Source organism: Microchirus variegatus (genome assembly GCF_963457635.1).
Source record: "Microchirus variegatus genome assembly, chromosome: 4".
Classification (NCBI taxonomy): Eukaryota; Metazoa; Chordata; class Actinopteri; order Pleuronectiformes; family Soleidae; genus Microchirus; species Microchirus variegatus.
In genome coordinates this window covers 37,534,967-37,559,364 of record NC_139805.1, presented here as the reverse complement: position 1 = coordinate 37,559,364, position 24,398 = coordinate 37,534,967, and the positions used below count along the sequence as shown (strand labels likewise).

At 37.5% G+C, this 24,398-nt stretch overlaps 1 protein-coding gene across 1 annotated transcript in view; it reads left to right on the top strand.

Annotated features, from left to right (window-relative positions):
* Window positions 1-668: 668 nt before the first annotated feature.
* The window catches only part of shroom2a (shroom family member 2a), a gene marked incomplete at its 3' end in the record, with an annotated part of 47,170 nt that continues 23,440 nt past the window's right edge, over window positions 669-24,398 (top strand). The window contains exons 1-3 of the mRNA XM_083888345.1: window positions 669-787; window positions 3,185-3,386; window positions 14,999-15,147. Of these exons, the coding sequence (XP_083744471.1) occupies window positions 3,189-3,386; window positions 14,999-15,147 (347 nt within the window). The 5' untranslated portion in view covers window positions 669-787; window positions 3,185-3,188. The remainder of the gene's footprint in view (window positions 788-3,184; window positions 3,387-14,998; window positions 15,148-24,398) is intronic.

Genomic DNA, 24,398 nt, shown 5'->3' with positions numbered 1-24,398 from the left:
AAGAGAAAAAAGACCAAAATTAAAATATATATATATATTTTTTTTTTTTAAAGACCAAGGTTGAAACCATTTTTTTTTTTTTTTTTACAAAAGTTTTTTGTACATAAAATTATTTGAAAAAAAAAAAGTTCGTTATCAAGCTTCGACGAGCTGACGATTCATGTGAACCAGGTGTTTTTGGAGCAAGGCAACATGTAAAACATGGCAGGGCAGAGTTCACTGAGGACCGGGGTTAGGAAACACCGCGTTAGTCGGTCAGTCAGTTAGTCAGTGAGTTAGTTAGTAAGTTAGTTAGTTGGTTGGTTAGTTATTCAGTCAGTCAGTTAGTTAGTCGGTGTACATCCTTCCAGAAACTACGGGGAAAGGGTTGCAGCTCCCGCTCTCCGTCGCTAGATGTCGCTGTGTCGCCGTGTGTCGCTCCCCTCGTTATTCCATGGATGATCCCGGTCGTGTGTGTGTGTGTGTGTGTTAGCCTGTTAGCCTGTTAGCTCGTTAGTGGTGACTCTGAGCCTCAGGCACAAACAACAACTAAAGCCGCCGGAAGTTCACCACAAACTTCAGCTCCAGCACACGGAACATGTCGTTAACGAGCACACGGCTTTAAAAAGGGAGGGTTTATTTACAAAGTGAACAATAAAAGTGAAGAAGAAGAAGAAGGAGAAGAAGAAGGAGAAGGAGAAGTATGAGTGTCGGGTAAAAGCTGCTGCTGCTACACCGACGAAGGAGGAGAAGAATCGGCTTCGGTGACCGTCGTCGTCACCGGTTCATCCAGGAGTTGAACGTACAGGTGAAGTCCCGTGTTTACGCTCTTTAAAACACGCACATGTTTTATTTTACGACTTTATTGACGTCTCACTGGGGATAAACGCGTCGTTATCTTTGAATTAGCGCCCGTTTTCGCTACGTTACCTGTGTGAGCGACAGTCGGCTGAACTCGGCTCGACTCGGCTCGACTCGGGCCGAGTTCAGAGACTTCATCGACAAAGATGGTTTCCGCGGTGTTGTGCGTCGGTGTTTTGTTCATGTTTAACGATCGCTGACACGTGTACGCGCGTAACGCCGCGAGACAAACGGTGACGGGACCGTGTACGATGTGATCGCGTATCGCGATAAATTATTATCATTATCATTATTTTTTTTTTAAAGCACGCGCTTCATCGTGATAAAACAAACAAATATTATAAATTGACTGGTGGATTTTAATTTGTCCAGTTAATCGCAAAAACCGAAAGACGTTAATGTTTCATGCGAGCGACGGAAAAAAAACAATCCGACTTCTGACGACAACTGGAACGAGCGTATACACGAAAGTATTTTCACGTTCATAAAATATGAATGACTTTCTGTTTTTGCGATTCACTCGGATAACAGAATTCGGAGAAACCTCACGCATTCCAAGATGGCTGCCACTAACAAACAATCTGCAACTTTTACCGTAATGATTGTTTCGCACTAATTCACTTACTCGTCGCACTGTAAAGTTTTGTCCGTAAAGATGTCGCTACGCCGTTTTTGTGCGTAGAATACCACGTAGAGGAGCTAGCCTAAGATATATTTACGTCCAGGTTTTTCTTTCTGACTCAAACTCGGAGTGTTGTCACCTCCGAGTTTGAGTTACGACTTTTAAACTCCGATATAATTTGAGCGCACTTTGTGCTCAATATTTTAGCTTGATAATATTAAATATCGTCATATCTTACTGATTTAAATTTGATGATAATGTGTTGTGACTGAAATAGTACGTTAAAATCAAATGGTGACTTGAATATCGCTATGATATCTTATTGTGACTTAAATATTGTGATTCTATTGTATTCTGACTTAAATATCGTGATAATGTTGTATCGTGACTTAAATATCGTGATGATATTGTACCGTGACTTAAATAACGTGATGATATTGTATCGTGACTTAAATATTGTGATTTTGTATCGTGATTTAAATATTGTGACACAAATATCGCGATAATGTTATATCGTGACTTAAATATCGTGATGATATTGTATTGTGACTTAAATAACGTGATGATATTGTATCGTGACTTAAATATTGTGATAATAACGTATCATATCATGACATTAATGTTGTGATAATATTGTATTGTGATTTAAATATCATGATAATATCTATTGTGAGTTAAATATCGTGATAATATCGTATTGTGACGTAAATATCGTGATAATATTGTATTGTCACTTAAATATTATGATAATATCGTATAGTGACTTAAATATCGTGATAATATTGTATCGTGAGTTAAATATCGTGATAATATATTGTGTCTTAAATATTGTGATAATATCATATTGTGACTTAATTATCGTGATGATATCGTATCGTGACTTAAATATCGTGATGATATTGTATCGTGACTTAAATAATCACGATAATGCTGTATCATGACTTAAATATCGTGATAATATCGTATTGCGACTTAAATATTGTGATAATATCGTATCGTGACTTAAATATCGTGATAATATCGTATTGCGACTTAAATATCGTGATAATATCGTATCGTGACTTAAATATCGTGATAATATCGTATTGCGAGTTAAATATCGTGATAATATCGTACCGTGACTCGAATATTGTGACTTTAACATGGTGATAATATCGTATTGTGACTTGAATGTTGTGATAATGTGGATATTGTTACTTAAATATTGTGATAATATCGTATCGTGACTTAAATATCGTGATAATATCGTATTGTGACTTCAATATCGTGATAATATCGTATCGTGACTTAAATATCGTGATAATATCGTATCGTGACTTAAATATTGTGATAATATCGTATCGTGACTTAAATATTGTGATAATATCGTATCGTGACTTAAATATCGTGATAATATCGTATCGTGACTTAAATATTGTGATAATATCGTATTGTGACTTAAATATCGTGATAATATCGTATCGTGACTTAAATATCGTGATAATATCGTATTGCGAGTTAAATATCGTGATAATATCGTACCGTGACTCGAATATTGTGACTTTAACATGGTGATAATATCGTATTGTGACTTGAATGTTGTGATAATGTGGATATTGTTACTTAAATATTGTGATAATATCGTGTTTTCCTTTGATTTTGATGCGACCAGCGACTGTAGAACATGTTAGAACATGTTAGAACGTGTTTTTGACGCTGCGGTACGTTCTGCATCAAACACAGTGCCATGGACTCGGATGGATACAGGAATGATTTCCACTACACAGACACAGGAAGTGTTTGGCAGCCGTCACACGCGGCGGATCAGCGGAGCAGAGACGCTGACGGCTGGAAGCTGGTGGAGGTCTTTCTGTCTGGGGGAGCACCGTGGGGGTTTACACTCAGAGGTGGACTGGAACACAGAGAACCTCTGCTCATAACCAAGGTGAGCAACACACGGACACACACACACACACACATGCAGCGTTAATAGCACAGGTGTGAACACTGCATTTTGTTTACATTGTATTTACAATGTTTTTACACTGTAATTTACCACGTATTTACACTGTAAGTCGCAGTGTATTTTACGGTGTGTTTACAGTGTATTTTACATTGTAATTTACAATGTATATTACAGTGTAATTTACAATGTATTTTACAGTGTATTATAATGCTTTTACAGCGTATTTTACAGTGTAGGTTACATTGTATTTGCAGTGTAATTTACAGTGTTTTTACAGTATATATACCGTTTATTTACAGTGTATTTACAGTGTATTTACAGTGTAATTTGCAGTGTATTTTACAGTGTGTTTACAGTGTATTTTACATTGTAATTAACATTGTATTTTACAGTGTGTTTACAGTGTTTTTACAGTGTTTTTACAGTGTGTTTACAGTGTATTCTACAGTGTTTTTACAGTGTAGGTTACAGTGTATTCTACAGTGTATTTTACAGTGTATTCTACAGTGTAAGTTACAGTGTAATTTACAGTGTATTGTCATGAGTCCAGAGAAACAGCCCGTGTGCAGGTTCATATCCACATATATCAGGATATAAAGTCAACATATACACAGATTATTTATATATTGTATAAGACGTGACGCCCACAGACGTACAGAAATATAAATATCCTGATGTGTTTGTGCGCAGTGAGAGGAAGCGTCTGTGTTTACTGTGTAAATCATTGACCAGTCCAGACCTCGCTGGTGAAGTTCACACTCCGGAGCGTCGTCACAGTTTGTCTGAATCGACCCAAACTCCGGTGTCCAAAGTCCAAACACACAGAGTCGTGTACTCCTCACAGTCTTTGTATGAAGTACCTTAAAGTACAAGTATGTGACCAGATAATGACTTTGGGAGAAGTTGAAGTCACTTTTTAATAACATTACTGGAAGTCAAAGTCTTAAAGTGTTAGTAATTCTTGAGCCATGGTGGCTCAGTGGTAGGACCCGGTGTCTTTCAATTCTGGTAGGTTGTGGGTTCAGTTCCTGGCTCCGTTTGTCTGTGTGTGCCCTTCAGCAAAGACTTAAGCCCATGTTGCGGCGTTTGAATGGGTATGAATATCGCAATTGTATTGTGACTTAAATAACGTGATAATGTTGCGTCGTATCTGTAATACCGTGATATCATCGTGACTTAAATATGGTGATAACATTGTATCGTGATGATATCATATCGTGATGATATTGTATCGTGATGATATTGTATCGTGACTTAAATATCGTGATGATATCATATCGTGATGATATTGTTTTGTGACTTGCATATCGTGATAATGTTGTATCGTGACTTGAATATCGCGATAATATTGTATCGTGACTTAAATATTGTGACGATTATCGTGATAATGTATCGTGACAAGTATTGTGATACTGTATCACGACTTAAATATCGTGACATAATTATCGTGACTTAAATATCATGATGATATTGTATCGTGACTTAAGTATCGTGATAATGTTGTATCGTGACTTAAGTATCGTGATAATATTGTATCACGACTTCAATATCGTGACACAAATATCGTGACAATGTTGTATCGTGACTTAAATGTCATGATGATATTGTATGGTGACTTAAATATAGTGACAATTATCGTGATATTGTATCGTGACTTAAATATCTTGATAATGTTGTATCATGACTTAAATATCGTGATGATATTGTATTGTGACTTAAATAGCGCGATAATATTGTATCGTGACAATTATCGTGATAATGTTGTATCGTGACTTAAGTATCGTGATAATATTGTATCGTGACTTCAATATCGTGACACAAATATCGTGACAATGTTGTATCGTGACTTAAATATCATGATATTGTATCGTTACTTAAATATCGCGATTATATTGTATCGTGACTTAAATATCGTGACAATTATCGTGATTATATTGTATCGTGACCTAAATATCGTGATAATATTGTATCGTGACTTAAATATCGTGATGATATTGTATCGTGACTTAAGTATCGTGATAATATTGTATCGTGACTTAAATATTGCGAAAATATTGTATTGTGACAATTATCGTGATAATGTTGTATCGTGACTTAAGTATCGTGATGATATTGTATCGTGAATTAAATATCGGGATAATATTCGTGATAATGTATTGTGATATTGTATCACGACTTAAATATCATGACAATATTGTATTGTGACTTAAATATCGTGACACAAATATCGTCACAATGTTGTATCGTGACTTAAATATCGTGATGATATTGTATCGTGAATTAAATATCGGGATAATATTGTATTTTGACTTAAATATCGTGATAATATCGTATTGTGACGTGAGTATTTTGATTATATTGTAACGTGACTTAAATATCTTGACAATTATCGTGATAATGTTGTATCGTGACTAAAGTATCGTGATAATATTGTATCACGACTTCAATATCATGACACAAATATCTCGACAATGTTGTATCGTGACCTAAATATCATGATGATATTGTATCGTGACTTAAATATCGCGATAATATTGTACCGTGACTTAAATATTGTGATAATATTGTATCGCGAGTTAAATATCATGATAATATTGTACCGTGACTTAAATATCGTGATAATTATCGCGATAATATTGTACCGTGACTTAAATATCGTGATAATATTGTATCGCGAGTTAAATATCATGATAATATTGTACCGTGACTTAAATATCGTGATAATATTGTATCGCGAGTTAAATATATGATAATATTGTACCGTGACTTAAATATCGTGATAATATTGTATCGCGAGTTAAATATCATGATAATATTGTACCGTGACTTAAATATCGTGATAATTATCGCGATAATATTGTACCGTGACTTAAATATCGTGATAATATTGTACTGAGTTCTTAAAGATATCGTAGACTTAAACTGACGTGGATTTGTTGCTGAATAACACAGATAGCATTTTGATTGCTAACCGTCGCTAACCCAGGATACGTTAGCGTTTCCGTCTTCTCTACTGGAACAAAAAAAACAAACAACAAACCCTGAACTGTCCCTTTAAGCAGTTAGCAGAAAAGAAACGGCTGTTTCCTTTGTCGTAGTTGTTGTTTTAAAGCGTTAGAATATTTTGACATAAAAACAACACGAGGTGAAGTTGAAGGAGGTCAAAGGAACTCGTGAAGAAAAATCCAGGAATAATAATAAAAAAAGAAAGAAAGGTGCCTGGAGTCGACGAGAGAGCAGCGAAATGAATTTTCTCCTGGATCTGATTAAAATTCTCCACATTCCGCACATAACTCGGGTTATGTTCAAGGTCTTCGTGGATTTAAAGTCTCCTTAAAGTAACAATAATCCCGTTTTACCCAACACAGCTGGGTGAGATTATGTGAGGGAAGAATAACAGTATTTATTTACAGTATTATTTCTCAGAAGATGAGATAGAGGCTGTGGATACTGGATTTAGTGGAAATACAGACGGATTATTGGTAATAATGTTCACCGTCAGACTTCATACTACTGTGTTTGTGTCTGGTGCTAATGTTATTACAGCTTCCTGCTAACGTTGAGATGTGAGGACTTATTTTATTACGACTTAAAGGGACACTGTGTAGTATTTATGTGTTTATATAACTCAAAATCCACTTTTTTATACATATTATGTGCTCCTGCATTGTCTAGTCGCTGTATAATAGTTTTTGTTTCATTTTCGTAGTATTTCAAAAAGTCATGTAAAATAACATGGTCACGGGCCGTGGTTGCATAGACACTGTTAGCAGAGAGACGCCATGTTTCTACTGGAGCCTGTAAGGACAAACATGAGAGAACAAATCAAGAGTCTCTTTACTTGTAGAGGAAGTCCCGCCTCCTCTCTCTCTCTGCTTCATCTGCTACGGCCGAGGTAGCTCGCCCTCTCTCTCTTTCTCGCCCTCTCCCTCTCGCCCTCTCTCTCTCCCTCCACCCATCCCTCTCTCCCTCGCCCTCTCTCCTTCGCCCTCTCTCCCTCTCTCTCGCCCTCTCGCCCTCGCTCTCTCCTTCTCTCCCTCGCCCTCTCCTTTGCCCTCGCCCTCTCTCCCTCTCTCTCGCCCTCTCTCCCTCTCCCTCGCCCTCTCACCCTCTCTCTCGCCCTCTCTCCCTCTCCCTCTCTCCCTCGCCCTCTCCCCCTCTCCCTCGCCCTCTCTCCCTCTCCCTCGCCCTCTCCCTCTCTCTCTCACCCTCTCTCTCTCTCCCTCTCCCTCGCCCTCTCTCTCTCGCCCTCTCTCTCTCCCTCTCTCCCTCGCTCTCTCCCTCGCCCTCTCTCTCTCTCCCTCTCCCTTGCCCTCTCTCCCTCGCCCTCTCTCTCTCTCCCTCGCCCTCTCTCTCTCGCCCTCTCTCTCTCTCCCTCTCCCTCTCTCCCTCGCCCTCTCTCTCTCTCCCTCGCCCTCTCTCTCTCTCGCCCTCTCTCCCTCTCCCTCTCCCTTGCCCTCTCTCTCTCTCCCTCTCCCTCGCCCTCTCTCTCCCCCTCTCTCCCTCTCTCCCTCATCCTCTCCCTCGCCCTCTCTCCCTCTCCCTCTCCCTCACCCTCTCCCTCGCCCTCTCTCTCTCTCCCTCTCCCTCTCTCTCGCCCTCTCTCCCTCTCTCTCGCCCTCTCTCCCTCTCCCTCGCCCTCTCTCTCTCTCCCTCTCCCTCGCCCTCTCTCTCCCCCTCTCTCCCTCTCTCCCTCTCTCCCTCGCCCTCTCTCCCTCGCCCTCTCCCTCGCCCTCTCTCACTCACACGGAGAAAGACGACGAGGACGACATTTGACTGGTTGAGGACACCGTAGCGCTCAGGGAAGGGAGGGGGTGAGCAGAGGAGCAGTTCTTTGTTGTAAATTTCAGCCCCTCCTCTAGATGTCACTATAAACTACTTACTTCACTTTTAAAAAAAATATTACGACATAAATTAGTGCCAAAAAAAAAGCCGCCGTTGTCGATTCAAATGCGATAATCCCGTGATAAATAATCCCAAACACAGCGGATGATGTTAATGTGAGAAATTGCATCATTTTTATCGTCATGCATGTCGTCCTAAAGGGTGGTTCACGTTCTTTTTGCGCCAACTGTGCTGTGAGCGCCCCCTGCTGCTGAGAAACAGTGTGACCTGACAAAATCTAGGATAGTTTAAGTCTACGATGTCTGAAGAACATGTTCACGTCTTTATCTTCACTTTGAGACAAGACTTTTCCAACAGGAAACTGAAGTTTGTAAGCCACTCACTCTCCCACACCAAAGTCACTCACTCTCCCACACCAAAGTCCATAGAGTGAACCAGTGATTTTAACATCACAGAGACACAGGAGTTCACAGGAGTTGTTGATCCACTGCTGCCTCCATCACTAACTTACAATGTCTTATTTTAATGAATTCTGCTTTTAAAATATTTCATTTACACTTACCACAGTGACACAAAGTGACCACACGAGGCAGCAGTAGACCAGCAGCTCCTGTGTCCCTGTGATGTTAAAATCACTGATTTTCTCTATGGGCTTTGGTGTGGGAGAGTGAGCGGTTTACAAACTTCACTTTCCCGTTGAGCGTAAAATGAAGTCGTGAAAACATTTTTATTTCAAGGAAAGATATATATTTTTTTAAAACTCTCCAGCAATCGACGAGTACAGAGCAACGATGCTTTAAACGTGGGAAAGAAAAAGCTCATTATTGTCACCAAATTGACTTAAGAGACCAAATATGTACTTTCTGACTTCCCTAACCTGTCTGAGGCTGTGAACTCTGAGCCCTCGGCTGCTAACTCAACACATAAATCACTTACATGTGAGAAATACGTAACAATGGAAGAAGGAAGTGTCCTTTAGGGGGCGTGTCTTTATGTTTTCACCGTCATTAAAGCTCTGTTGTGTTTTGAAGATCAACAAATGACGTTAAAATATCTGTCGCCTCGAGCTACAGATGAAAAACTCACACTTTTTTTTATGCGACCGCGTCAATCCTGGTGAAAATTTACGCCATTAAAAGGTTCGGTGAAAAGGCGTGGAAAATTGGAAGTGGGAGGAGCTAAACTGACGCAAAAAAAAAAGAGTGCTAGTAGGTCACCTGCTGTCGGGTTTAACGTACATGAACCAAAATTTGGCGCACACGTTCATTAGGTCGGGCTGTAAATAAAAGACGACGTGTCCAGTGAATCCTACAGGAAGGCCGCCATTTTGGATTGAATGCGAAAACAGAGGCGTTTTAGGCGAATTTGCACCAATGCTACAAAATCGGTAGTTGCTGAAAATTAGGATTTTCCACCGCAGACAACGAAACTCTTATAACTTTACGATTGAAGTTTCAATCCGAACCAAACTTGCTATGAGTGATGATTGGTCGTTGCTGAAGACGACAATGACGAAACGGTCAATTTTGACAACAGCAACTCCTGGCGGTGACAGAAAACATAAAAAAAGGAAATTTCATCGTATCCAACTCAAAATTAGTGAAAACACTCGAAACACATGGTAGATGATGTGTGTTGAATATGATGGCAAATCGTTTAACGGTGTTGCCATGGCAACGACGCAAAGTCGGAATTTTTGCGACAAAAATACAAACTGTTACAAATTTGGGAATCATGGTCTGATATGTACCAAACTTGCAAGGATTGATGACGGGCCCGCCCTGAAGATGTCTATATAAAAATATTCAATTTCTAAAACAGTGCCCCCTGTTGACAGCAGACAGAATTGTCTTGAAATTTTTTCAATTTGCACCAATGCTACAAAATCGATCTAGTCCTACATTTTTCAAGCAATCACATTCAAGCTTGGTGAGGTCGCTGTGGACCAGTTGGGGATTGGAATAAATTTAAAGTTTTAAAAAAAATATTGCATGGTGCACAAGATATGGGCGACAAAGTTGGCGAAAATTTTGATTTTTCGCTGCAGACAGCGAAACTCTTATCACTTTATGATGGAAGGTCCAATCCGGACCAAACTTTCTATGAGTGATGATCGGTCGTTGCTGAAGACGACTATGACAAAACGGTCAATTTTGACAACAAGGCCTCCTAGTGGTGACAGAAAACATACAAAAAAGAAATTTCATCGTATCCAACTCAAAATTTGTGAAAACACTCGAAACACATGGTAGATGATGTGTGTTGAATACGATGACAAATCGTTAACGGTGGTTGCCGTGGCAACGACGCAAAGTCGGGATTTTTGCGACAAAAATACAAACTGTTACAAATTTGCGAATCCTGGTCTGATATGTACCAAACTTGCTCGGAACGTCCGATCTGAACCAAACTTGCTATGAGTGATGCTGGGTAGTTGCTGAGGACGACTATGAAGAAACAGTCAATTTTGAACACAGCGCCTCCTGGTGGCGACAGAAAACATACAAAGAAAAGTTTCTTTGAGATTTTGCAAAGTTGGATTTTTGCGACAAAAATTCAAACTGTTACAACTTTTGGAATCCTGGTCCGATTTGAACCAAACTTGCTAGGATTGATGACAGGCCTGAAGATGTCCATATGAAAATATTCAATTTGGAAACAACAGCTTTTAGGGGCCAAATAAAGGCACATTCACAATAACTAACAGCACGGCGGCTGGAGATGATGCACCGCGTATATACGCTTATCCTTTGTTTAGCGTCTTCCTCCTGAACGTAATCAGTGGGCGAGCAGCCATCCTGCAGCAGCTTCTCACACATCCACGTCTCTCTGTGGGACACGACGGGAAGGATGTGGTGGCGTTGAGACCAAGGAATGTGTCTCTTTTTATTTTTCCTGCCGACACCAGCGTCCTGTGCTGCGTCGAACCCCGCGACCTCGTGTACGCCGCGAAAACAAACGTCTCTGTGGGTTTATTAGCCCTTAGTCAACGTTTTTCCATCCTTTCATTAACGAAATGAACGCTGCATAAAACGATGGAAAATTATGTTGATCGGTGTTTCTGCAAAAACTTGACGTGATGATCTTCTAAGTGTCTGGTTTTGCTCTAAGGAGCAAAGAAACTCAGCTGAAAAACGAGATAAAACACAGATTAATCAATTATCCACAATTATTCACATATAAGAAGCTGAAAAATGATAGAAACAAGAAAATATTCACATTAAAGAAGCTGAAAAATGACAGAAACATGAAAATATTCACATTTAAGAAGCTGAAAAACGACAGAAAGTAGAAAATATTCACATTTAAGAAGCTGAAAAACGACAGAAAGTAGAAAACATTCACATTTAAGAAGCTGAAAAATGACAAAAACATGAAAATATTCACATTTAAGAAGCTGAAAAATGACAGAAATATGAAAATATTCACATTTAAGAAGCTGAAAAATGACAAAAACATGAAAATATTCACATTTAAGAAGCTGAAGCTGTGTTTTTATGTCCAGATTGTGGACGTACAGTAAAAGTATCGTACAGTGATTCACCGTCTCCACAAAAACACACTTCCATATCAGGACCACGTCAGGAACGAGGCCAGCGGTCGTAAACAGAAAACCTGCAGGAAGCCTCGACCCGGCTTCACCTCCTGGTGTTCTGTGCTGAGGGAGAAAAGGCCTTATAAGACATAATGATGTGTAAATGTACACATACCTCAGCGGTGGAGTCATGGTGCAGCCGCGCTCTCAGGTCCAGCTGATAATCGGCTGCAGAGCTCGACTCCTCGCCGCCGCGTTAATGTGCCAAGTGTTGAGTCAGAGTGAGGACAGAGTTTGTGAAGATTGTAAAAACCTGCTGTAAACTCTGAAAATGGCCTCTGAAAAACACTCTGACTGATTGTTTTCATGACTTCATCTTGCTAATCTGACATTTGTAAACCACTCACTCTCCCACACCAAAGCCAATAGAGAAAACCAGTGATTTTAACATCACAGAGACACAGGAGTTCACAGGAGTTGTTGATTCACTGCTGCCTCCATCACTAATTTACAATGTCTTATTCTGCAAAATTCGGCATTAAAAAAACCTTTGGCTTGATTGATTTCAATGACTCAAACTGTCCACACGAGGCAGCAGAAGTCCGGTCGCTCCTGTGTCCCCCACAAGCTAGAATCGCTGATTTTCTCTATGGGGTTTGATGAGGGTTGTTTGAGTGAAGAAAAACAGATTTAGCCGCTCAACAAAAGTCTCACCTCATAAAACCAACTTCAGTTTAAGTTAAATTTATCTTAAGAACACGTTCACGTCTTTATTTCACTGTTGGACAGACTTTTTGTAAACCACTCAGTTTCCTGTTTTCAGCTTCTTAAATGTGAATATTTTCACGTTTCTGTCATTTTTCAGCTTCTTAAATGTGAATATTTTCACGTTTCTGTCATTTTTCAGCTTCTTAAATGTGAATATTTTCACGTTTCTGTCATTTTTCAGCTTCTTAAATGTGAATATTTTCACGTTTCTGTCATTTTTCAGCTTCTTAAATGTGAATATTTTCTACTTTCTGTCATTTTTCATCTTCTTAAATGTGAATATTTTCACGTTTCTGTCATTTTTCAGCTTCTTAAATGTGAATATTTTCATGTTTTTGTCATTTTTTAGCTTCTTAAATGTGAATATTTTCATGTTTTTGTCATTATTCAGCTTCTTAAATGTGAATATTTTCATGTTTCTGTCATTTTTCAGCTTCTTAAATGTGAATATTTTCGTGTTTCGGTCATTTTTCAGCTTCTTAAATGTGAATATTTTCATTATTCTGTCATTTTTCAGCTTCTTAAATGTGAATATTTTCATGTTTCTGTCATTTTTCAGCTTCTTAAATGTGAATATTTTCACGTTTCTGTCATTTTTCAGCTTCTTAAATGTGAATATTTTCATGTTTTTGTCATTTTTTAGCTTCTTAAATGTGAATATTTTCATGTTTTTGTCATTTTTCAGCTTCTTAAATGTGAATATTTTCGTGTTTCGGTCATTTTTCAGCTTCTTAAATGTGAATATTTTCAAGTTTCTGTCATTTTTCAGCTTCTTAAATGTGAATATTTTCACGTTTCTGTCATTTTTCAGCTTCTTAAATGTGAATATTTTCACGTTTCTGTCATTTTTCAGCTTCTTAAATGTGAATATTTTCACGTTTCTGTCATTTTTCAGCTTCTTAAATGTGAATATTTTCACGTTTCTGTCATTTTTCAGCTTCTTAAATGTGAATATTTTCACGTTTCTGTCATTTTTCAGCTTCTTAAATGTGAATATTTTCACGTTTCTGTCATTTTTCAGCTTCTTAAATGTGAATATTTTCACGTTTCTGTCATTTTTCAGCCTCTTAAATGTGAATATTTTCGTGTTTCTGTCATTTTTCATCTTCTTAATTGTGAATATTTTCGTGTTTCTGTCATTTTTCATCTTCTTAATTGTGAATATTTTCGTGTTTCTGTCATTTTTCAGCTTCTTAAATGTGAATATTTTCACGTTTCTGTCATTTTTCAGCTTCTTAAATGTGAATATTTTCACGTTTCTGTCATTTTTCAGCTTCTTAAATGTGAATATTTTCACGTTTCTGTCATTTTTCAGCTTCTTAAATGTGAATATTTTCACGTTTCTGTCATTTTTCAGCTTCTTAAATGTGAATATTTTCATGTTTTTGTCATTTTTCAGCTTCTTAAATGTGAATATTTTCATGTTTTTGTCATTTTTCAGCTTCTTAAATGTGAATATTTTCGTTTCTGTCATTTTTCAGCTACTTAAATGTGAATATTTTCATGTTTCTGTCATTTTTCAGCTTCTTAAATGTGAATATTTTCACGTTTCTGTCATTTTTCAGCTTCTTAAATGTGAATATTTTCACGTTTCTGTCATTTTTCAGCTTCTTAAATGTGAATATTTTCACGTTTCTGTCATTTTTCAGCTTCTTAAATGTGAATATTTTCACGTTTCTGTCATTTTTCAGCTTCTTAAATGTGAATATTTTCACGTTTCTGTCATTTTTCAGCTTCTTAAATGTGAATATTTTCACGTTCTGTCATTTTTCAGCTTCTTAAATGTGAATATTTTCACGTTTCTGTCATTTTTCAGCTTCTTAAATGTGAATATTTTCACGTTTCTGTCATTTTTCAGCCTCTTAAATGTGAATATTTTCGTGTTTCTGTCATTTTTCATCTTCTTAATTGTGAATATTTTCGTGTTTCTGTCATTTTTCATCTTCTTAATTGTGAATATTTTCGTGTTTCTGTCATTTTTCAGCTTCTTAAATGTGAATATTTTCACGTTTCTGTCATTTTTCAGCTTCTTAAATGTGAATATTTTCACGTTTCTGTCATTTTCAGCTTCTTAAATGTGAATATTTTCACGTTTCTGTCATTTTTCAGCTTCTTAAATGTGAATATTTTCACGTTTCTGTCATTTTTCAGCTTCTTAAATGTGAATATTTTCATGTTTTTGTCATTTTTCAGCTTCTTAAATGTGAATATTTTCATGTTTTTGTCATTTTTCAGCTTCTTAAATGTGAATATTTTCGTTTCTGTCATTTTTCAGCTACTTAAATGTGAATATTTTCATGTTTCTGTCATTTTTTCAGCTTCTTAAATGTGAATATTTTCATGTTTCTGTCATTTTTCAGCTTCTTAAATGTGAATGTATTCTATTTGCCTGTCTTTAAGACTCCACTGTCAGCTGACTCGTCTGCTTGTGTTTGTGCTGCAGGTGGAGGACGGCAGCAAAGCGGCCTCCGTGTGTCTCCAGGTTGGAGACGAGCTCGTCAACATCAACCAGATTCCGCTGAGCGGCTACAGACAGGAGGCCATTTGCCTGGTGAAGGGCTCCCACAAGACCCTCAGTGTGCTGGTGAGACGGTAGGTAACCGATCCTCAGCGGTCCCTCTCACATGTGCTGCCGTCACTATGGTAACCCCACACATACACTCCCTCCGCCGGGTCGCCATGGTAACGTTTCCTCTGAACCGCGGTGACGGAGGATCCCGATGCTCGCTGCTGTTTGTCTGCAGCTCTGTGGGATTTCCTCTGTGGAGCTGGACGATCCTGTTAAACTGGGTCTGTGGCGTCAGCGGGTTAAGGGTTAAAGGGACAGTTCACAGTGCGGTGGAAAGACATTCTGACACCAGATCAGTTTAGACGACGACTGCATGACAACAAGAAGTCAAGTTTGTAAACCGCTCACTCTCCCACACCAAAGCCCATAGAGAAAACCAGCGATTTTAGCTCACAGGAGCTGCTGGTCCTCTGCTGCCTCGTGTGGTCACTTTGTGTCACTGAGTTAAGTCTAAAGTAAATATTTTAAAAGCTGAATTCATTCAAATCAGACATTATAACTTAGTGATGGAGGCAGCAGTGGATCAACAACTCCTGTGAACTCCTGTGTCTCTGTGATGTTAAAATCACTGGTTTTCTCTATGGACTTTGGTGTGGGAGAGTGAGTGGTTTACAAACTTCAGTTTCCTGCTGTTAAAGTCTGTCTAACAGTGAAATAAAGACGTGAAACGCGTTCTTAAAGATAATCGTAGACTTCTTCTTATCAGGCGAGTCTTTTGTCAAGTGACGAAAATCGCTGGTTCTCAGCAGCAGGGGGCGCTCACAGCAGAGTCAGTGCTGATAACACTGTCCAGTACTTCATAACAGAAGTGCAAATGATGTGATGTGTCGCCGTGAAATAATCTTAGTCTTGTTTTCTTGTTTGTTTTGTTGGTTTTTCTAGTGTGTGACTTTGTTTGCTGAACACACACACACACACACACACACACACACACACACACAGTCATGACTCTGGTGTTATTCCTTCATTCATGATGTCGTTGTTTTGTTGAACGCGATGAATCATGTGTGAACTCAGTCCTGAGGCCTTTTCTCAGCAGTGGCCTCTGTTTCTGTGTCAAACACTGGTTTCATTGTCTGTGAGCACACTTCACTTGTTTCTGTTTGCTATTATAATCACAACGTCATCGTCCTCTATGAGGAAGTCCACTCACTGTGTGTGTGTGTGTGTGTGTGTGTCACTCATTGTGTTTGCTACTCAATAGACAAAGTGTATTATTGGATGTAAGAACAGAGATATGTTACTCTCTGTAACACTTTGTGTCTGTTTAACATGAAAATACTCACATTTAAGAAGCTGAAAAATGACAGAAACGTGAAAATATTCACATTTAAGAAGCTGAAAAATGACAGAAACACGAAAATATTCACATTTAAGAAGCTGAAAAGTGAAAATATTCACATTTAAGAAGCTGAAAAATGACAGAAACGTGAAAATATTCACATTTAAGAAGCTGAAAAGTGACAAAAACGTGAAAATATTCACATTTAAGAAGCTGAAAAATGACAGAAACGTGAAAATATTCACATTTAAGAAGCTGAAAAATGACAGAAACGTGAAAATATTCACATTTAAGATGCTGAAAAATGACAGAAACGTGAAAATATTCACATTTAAGAAGCTGAAAAATGACAGAAACACGAAAATATTCACATTTAAGAAGCTGAAAAACGACAGAAAAGTGAAAATATTCACATTTAAGAAGCTGAAAAACGACAGAAAAGTGAAAATATTCACATTTAAGAAGCTGAAAAATGACAGAAATTGGAAAATGTTCACATTTAAGAAGCTGAAAAATGACAGAAACGTGAAAATGTTCACATTTAAGAAGCTGAAAAATGACAGAAACACGAAAATATTCACATTTAAGAAGCTGAAAAATGACAGAAACGTGAAAATATTCACATTTAAGATGCTGAAAAATGACAGAAACGTGAAAATATTCACATTTAAGAAGCTGAAAAACGACAGAAACGTGAAAATATTCACATTTAAGAAGCTGAAAAATGACAGAAATTGGAAAATGTTCACATTTAAGAAGCTGAAAAATGACAGAAACGTGAAAATGTTCACATTTAAGAAGCTGAAAAATGACAGAAACGTGAAAATATTCACATTTAAGAAGCTGAAAAGTGACAAAAACGTGAAAATATTCACATTTAAGAAGCTGAAAAACGACAGAAACGTGAAAATATTCACATTTAAGAAGCTGAAAAATGACAGAAACGTGAAAATATTCACATTTAAGAAGCTGAAAAATGACAGAAACGTGAAAATATTCACATTTAAGAAGCTGAAAAATGACAGAAACTTGAAAATATTCACATTTAAGAAGCTGAAAAACGACAGAAAAGTGAAAATATTCACATTTAAGAAGCTGAAAAACGACAGAAAAGTGAAAATATTCACATTTAAGAAGCTGAAAAATGACAGAAATTGGAAAATGTTCACATTTAAGAAGCTGAAAAATGACAGAAACGTGAAAATGTTCACATTTAAGAAGCTGAAAAATGACAGAAACACGAAAATATTCACATTTAAGAAGCTGAAAAATGACAGAAACGTGAAAATATTCACATTTAAGATGCTGAAAAATGACAGAAACGTGAAAATATTCACATTTAAGAAGCTGAAAAACGACAGAAACGTGAAAATATTCACATTTAAGAAGCTGAAAAATGACAGAAATTGGAAAATGTTCACATTTAAGAAGCTGAAAAATGACAGAAACGTGAAAATGTTCACATTTAAGAAGCTGAAAAATGACAGAAACACGAAAATATTCACATTTAAGAAGCTGAAAAATGACAGAAAGGTGAAAATATTCACATTTAAGAAGCTGAAAAATGACAGAAACGTGAAAATATTCACATTTAAGAAGCTGAAAAATGACAGAAACGTGAAAATATTCACATTTAAGATGCTGAAAAATGACAGAAACGTGAAAATATTCACATTTAAGAAGCTGAAAAATTACAGAAACTAACAAATCGCTGATTAATCTGGATTATAATCCACAGTTGCAGCTGTGGTGTTGTGTGTGTGTGTGTGTGTGTGTGTGTGTGGATGAAAGTTAAAACATCAGCGTTTCCTCCTCTCAGATGACGACCATATAAGGTTTGGGAACAGCTGCAGTTTCAGCTTTTACCAAAATGACGTTGTAGAAGTTTCCCAGTGAGAATAAAGAATAAACAACAAACAACAAAAGAAACAAAAGAAAACTACAGTTTCATGTTTTTAGAAAAGTATATGTTCTGACTGTAATTACTGCTGCGGGGTTTAAAACAACACTGCTGTTATATAGAATTTATAAACAGGGACAGTTCTTAATGTGGTTGCTGTGAGCGCCCCCTGCTGCTGGGAACCAGGCACAGCGGCAGCGGTGTGTGTGTGATGAAACACTTCTCTGAGGGATCAGGAAGCTGTCAGAACCTGCTCCTGTCTACAGGTGTGGTCTCTTTACAGACAGCACGGGGGCGGAGCTTCATTTAAGCAAGTCATGTTTTTGTGTGTGTGTATAAGTGGGTGTGGTTAGTTTGTGGGAAAGTGCGCTGTCGTCGCCGCACATGTCTCAACAGAACGAGTTAACGTTCTTCACTTGAGAAGTGAAAAAAAACGTACGTTCATGTCTTTATCTTCACTGTGAGACAGAAGTTAGTAAACCACTCACTCTCCCACACCAAAGTCCATAGAGAAAATAAAGATCAGAGCATCAGTTTTCCTTCAATAAGCTTCTTAAATGTGAATATTTTCACGTTTCTGTCATTTTTCAGCTTCTTAAATGTGAATATTTTCACGTTTCTGTCATTTTTCAGCTTCTTAAATGTGAATATTTTCACGTTTCTGTCATTTTTCAGCTTCTTAAATGTGAATATTTTCACGTTTCTGTCATTTTTCAGCTTCTTAAATGTGAATATTTTCACGTTTCTGTCATTTTTCAGCTTCTTAAATGTGAATATTTTCACGTTTCTGTCATTTTTCAGCTTCTTAAATGTGAATATTTTCACGTTTCTGTCATTTTTCAGCTTCTTAAATGTGAATATTTTCACGTTTCTGTCATTTTTCAGCTTCTTAAATGTGAATATTTTCACGTTTCTGTCATTTTTCAGCTTCTTAAATGTGAATATTTTCACGTTTCTGTCATTTTTCAGCTTCTTAAATGTGAATATTTTCACGTTTCTGTCATTTTTCAGCTTCTTAAATGTGAATATTTTCACGTTTCTGTCATTTTTCAGCTTCTTAAATGTGAATATTTTCACGTTTCTGTCATTTTTCAGCTTCTTAAATGTGAATATTTTCATGTTTCTGTTGTTGCAGCTATATATTTGTCCGTCTGTAGGCTGAGGTTGTCGGTTGAATTCTCCGTCAGGAACCTTTAAAGTCTAAACTGCCTTTCTGTGACCTGATTCTTCCATGTTGTTGTGGTGTTTGTCTCCCCCTGCTGGTCTCATGGTTCACCTGAAACATGACTGTGCTCTAATTGTCTGATGAAGAAGATCCTTGTCAGAATCCACTGTCTGTCCTCCATGTCCAGGGGGCGGGGTTATGTCCAGGGGGCGGGGCTATGTCCAGGGGGCGGGGCTATGTCCAGGGCTATGTCCAGCCTCACTCACTCACACTGTACACACAGACTCGGTCTCGTGGACATAAATGAAGTTGGATTGTTTTCTGTCGTAGATTTGTTTGTAAATGGTCAGAATACGGTGAAAAATGTCTCAGAATATAACTGAAGTTTGTAAATCACTCAGAAAATCAGTGATTTTAGCATCACAGCACACAGGAGTTGTTGATCCTGTTGTTCTAGATTATTTTACAGTGTATTTACAGTTTATTTTGCACTATATTTACAGTTTATTTTGCAGTGTTAACAGTACATTTTACACTGTATTTACAGTTTATTTTACAGTATATTTACAGTTTATTTTACAGTGGAATTACAACATATTTTACATTGTAGTTGCAGTGTGTTTTACAGTGTATTTACAGTTTAATTTTACAGTGTATTTACAGTGGAACTACAGCATAATTTATAGTGTAGTTGCAGTTTATTTTACACTATATTAACAGTTTATTTTGCGCTGTTTACAGTACATGTATTTACAGTTTATTATGCAGTATATTTACATTCTTTTTACAGTGTAGTTGGCGTTTATTTTACAGTATATTTACATTCTTTTTACAGTGTAGTTGCCATTTATTTTACAGTATATTTACATTCTTTTTACAGTGAAGTTGCCATTTATTTTACAGTGTATTTACAGTTTACTTTACAGTATATTTACAGTGTACTTACAGTGGAATCACAGCATATTTTACAGTTTATTTTACAGTATATTTACATTCTTTTTTACAGTGTAGTTGCCTTTATTTTAGTGTATTTAAAGTATATTTTACAGTGTATTTACAGTGGCATTACAGCATATTTTACAGTTTATTTTACAGGATATTTACAGTTTATTTTACAGCGGAACTACAGTGTATTTTTCATTATATTTACAGTTTATTTTACAGTGTATATTTATGGTGTATTTACAGTATATATAAAGTTTATTTTACACTGTATTGTCACTCAAACTCTCCATAGAAACGGCCTGTGTGCAGCTTTATATCCACATATATCTCCTGCGTTATTGACTCGACATACATTACCACCCACAGACTTACAAAACCAAACATATATTTATTTCTGCCGTGATGTATAGTGACGTGAAAATGGCGGTGAAGTCGTCATTTCAAACCCTTAAATGGTCGTTTCCAGCGCGTCGTCACGGCGACGGTAGAAAAGCACCACGTCTGCCTCACAACGGAGGGGCAAAAAAAGAGGGGTCCCGGTTATTTCGTCCCCCTCATTAGCATATTAGACCCCGATGAGCCAATGAGGTGAGGGCGACGGACAATAGCCTTCCTCCTCCTCCTCCTCCTCCTCCTCCTCCTCCCTTAATCCAGAGGGAAGTCTCCCCTCTGTGCACAGGAACTTAGTTTCAGTTAATGGCGAGTGTGTGTGAGTGTGTGTGTGTGTGTGTGTGGTTGAGTGTGTGTGTGTGTGTGTGTGTGTGTGTGTGTGTGTGTGTGTGTGTGGAGTCGGCAGATCCGGATCCGTGATGCTCCTCCGTCTCGTCTCTTCCTTGTTCGTTCGCTCCGTGGCGTTTGTGGATTGTTTTGATGCTCGAGGATAAAACCTCCTGCTCCTCCTCCTCCTCCTTCACTGATTTGACTTGATTTCTTGTGTTTTCGGAGTTCCTTCTCCGCCCGGATGTTGGGTGAGTCCACGTTTTTTCCACTTGTTGAGTCTTTCTGGTCCCGGTTTCATGCGCGACTCGAACGTCTTCTTGGACCTTTTTTTTTTTTTTTTTTTTTTTTTTTAGTGGCTTTTCGTTTTATCGGATTTGACCTGAATCCTCTGCGATTGTTTCCCGTCTTCGTCGTTCACCGCCAGCATCGAGGTTAAGCCGCGATCGGCAGGATTTAAAGGTTTCACAAACAAATGAGGGGCCAACGACACAATAAAGGGACAGTTCAGTCACTTGAAGTCTGCGATTAGCTTTGAGAACGCGTTTCACGTCTTTATTTTCACTGTGAGACGGACTTTGACAACAGGAAACTGAAGTTTGTAAACCACTCACTCTCCCTGCACCAAAGTCCATAGAGAAAACCAGTGATTTTAACATCACAGAGACACAGGAGTTCACAGGAGTTGTTGATCCACTGCTGCCTCCATCACTAACTTACAATGACTGATTTTAGTGAATTCGGCTTTTGAAATATTTAATTTAGACTTAACTCAGTGACACAAAGTGACCACACGAGGCAGCAGAGGACCAGCAGCTCCTGTGTCCCCGTGAGCTAAAATCACTGGTTTTCTCTATGGACTTTGGTGTGGGAGAGTGAGTGGTTTACAAACTTCAGTTACAGTGAATTTTTTTTTTTTTTTCTTTACTCATTTTAAATGTTAGCTTAAGTCTACGTGATCTTAAGAACACGTTCACCACGTCTTTATCTTCACTGTTAGACAGACTTTTTTTGACTGGAAATGTCAGTTTTTAAGTCGCTCACTCTCCCTGCACCAAGGTCCATAGAGTAAATCAGTGATTTTAACATCACAGAGACACAGGAGTTCACAGGAGTTGTTGATCCACTGCTGCCTCCATCACTGACTTACAATGACTTATTTTAGTGAATTCGGCTTTTGAAAACCTTCGTTAAAGTCAACATCAGTGACACAAAGTGACCACACGAGGCAGCAGAGGACCAGCAGCTCCTGTGTCGCTGTGAGCTAAAAATCACTGGTTTTCTCTATGGACTTTGGTGTGGGAGAGTGAGTGGTTTACAAACTTTCCTCTCCTGGTCTTAAAACAGTCAGTGTTTGTTAGATATCTAAACGATCCCTTTAAAACATTATTTTGCAGAAACAGCGTGCGGAGAACTGTGAAACATTGGTGTTTTTAACGTTTTTTTTTTTTCAAACAAAGCTCCTCTTGTTTTCACTGACATGAGGTCAGAGGTCGTTGACCTGCAGTCTCCTCGTCTCTTAAACTCCTCGGTGATTCCAAAAAACAACGCAAAGACGACAAAACTTGGTCAGAATAAGTTCTCGTGTTTGCAGCTGGTATTTTCAGATTTAAGCAGAATAAAAATTGGGAAACTTTCACAAACTTTAATTGTGGATTTGGGTTGAGGCTTATTTGGAGGACAAAGAAAAGCCAACGTGGAGCTCAGTCCTCCTCCTCCTCCTCCTCCTCCTCCTCCTCCTCCTCCTCCTCCTCGGCCACTGGTGGCTAACCACACATGGCGCATGCTATTGGTATGCAAATGAGGCTGGTTTTATTAGGCCTATCGTCAGGGTTACAGCTGGGACGACACAGAAATGCTCGGAAAGTGAATCAGTTTGTTGGAATGGGGGGGGGGGGTCACTGTGGGGGGGCTGTGGGGGGGGGGGGGTCACTGATCAGAGCTTTACCAAACGGTCATCATTCACAAATCAACCTGCTGACAAACTGAGTCAACTCTTTATTTAAGAAGATAAACCACTGTTTACCTTCAGACGGCCATTTTCTACCAGGGAACTCAAGTTTGTAAAAACCACTCATTCTCCTCACACCAAAGTCCATAGAGAAAACCAGTGATTTTTAGCTCACAGGGGACACAGGAGCTGCTGGTCCTCTGCTGCCTCGTGTGGTCACTTTGTGTCACTGCAGTTAACTTTAACGAACAACTCCTGTGAACTCCTGTGTGCTGTGATGTTAAATCACTGGTTTTCTCTATGGGCTTTGGTGTGGGAGAGTGAGTGGTTTACAAACTTCAGTTCCCTGTTGGAAAAGTCCGTTCCAAGATCTACTTATAATTCCAAAATCTATTTAAGTTCCCAAATCATCTTAAAGTTCCAAAATCTACTAAAAGTTCCATAATATACTTAACTTTCCAAAATATATTTATAATTCCAAAATATACTTAAAGTTCCATAATATACTTATAATTCCAAAATATACTTAAAGTTCCAAAATATACTTAAAGCTCCAAAATATACTTAAAGTTCCAAAATATACGTAAAGTTCCAAAATATACTTATAATTCCAAAATATACTTAAAGTTCCAAAATATACTTAAAGTTCCAAAATATACTTATAATTCCAAAATATACTTAAAGCTCCAAAATATACTTAAAGTTCCAAAATATACTTATAATTCCAAAATATACTTAAAGCTCCAAAATATACTTAAAGTATACTTAAAGTTCCAAAATATACTTATAATTCCAAAATATACTTAAAACTCCAAAATATACTTAAAGTTCCAAAATATACGTAAAGTTCCAAAATATACTTATAATTCCAAAATATACTTAAAGTTCCAAAATATACTTAAAGTTCCAAAATATACTTATAATTCCAAAATATACTTAAAGCTCCAAAATATACTTAAAGTTCCAAAATATACTTATAATTCCAAAATATACTTAAAGCTCCAAAATATACTTAAAGTATACTTAAAGTTCCAAAATATACTTAAAGTTCCAAAATATACTTATAATTCCAAAATATACTTAAAGCTCCAAAATATACTTAAAGTTCCAAAATATACTTATAATTCCAAAATATACTTAAAGCTCCAAAATATACTTAAAGTTCCAAAATATACTTATAATTACAAAATATACTTAAAGCTCCAAAATATACTTAAAGTTCCAAAATATACTTATAATTACAAAATATACTTAAAGTATACTTAAAGTTCCAAAATATACTTATAATTCCAAAATATACTTAAAGCTCCAAAA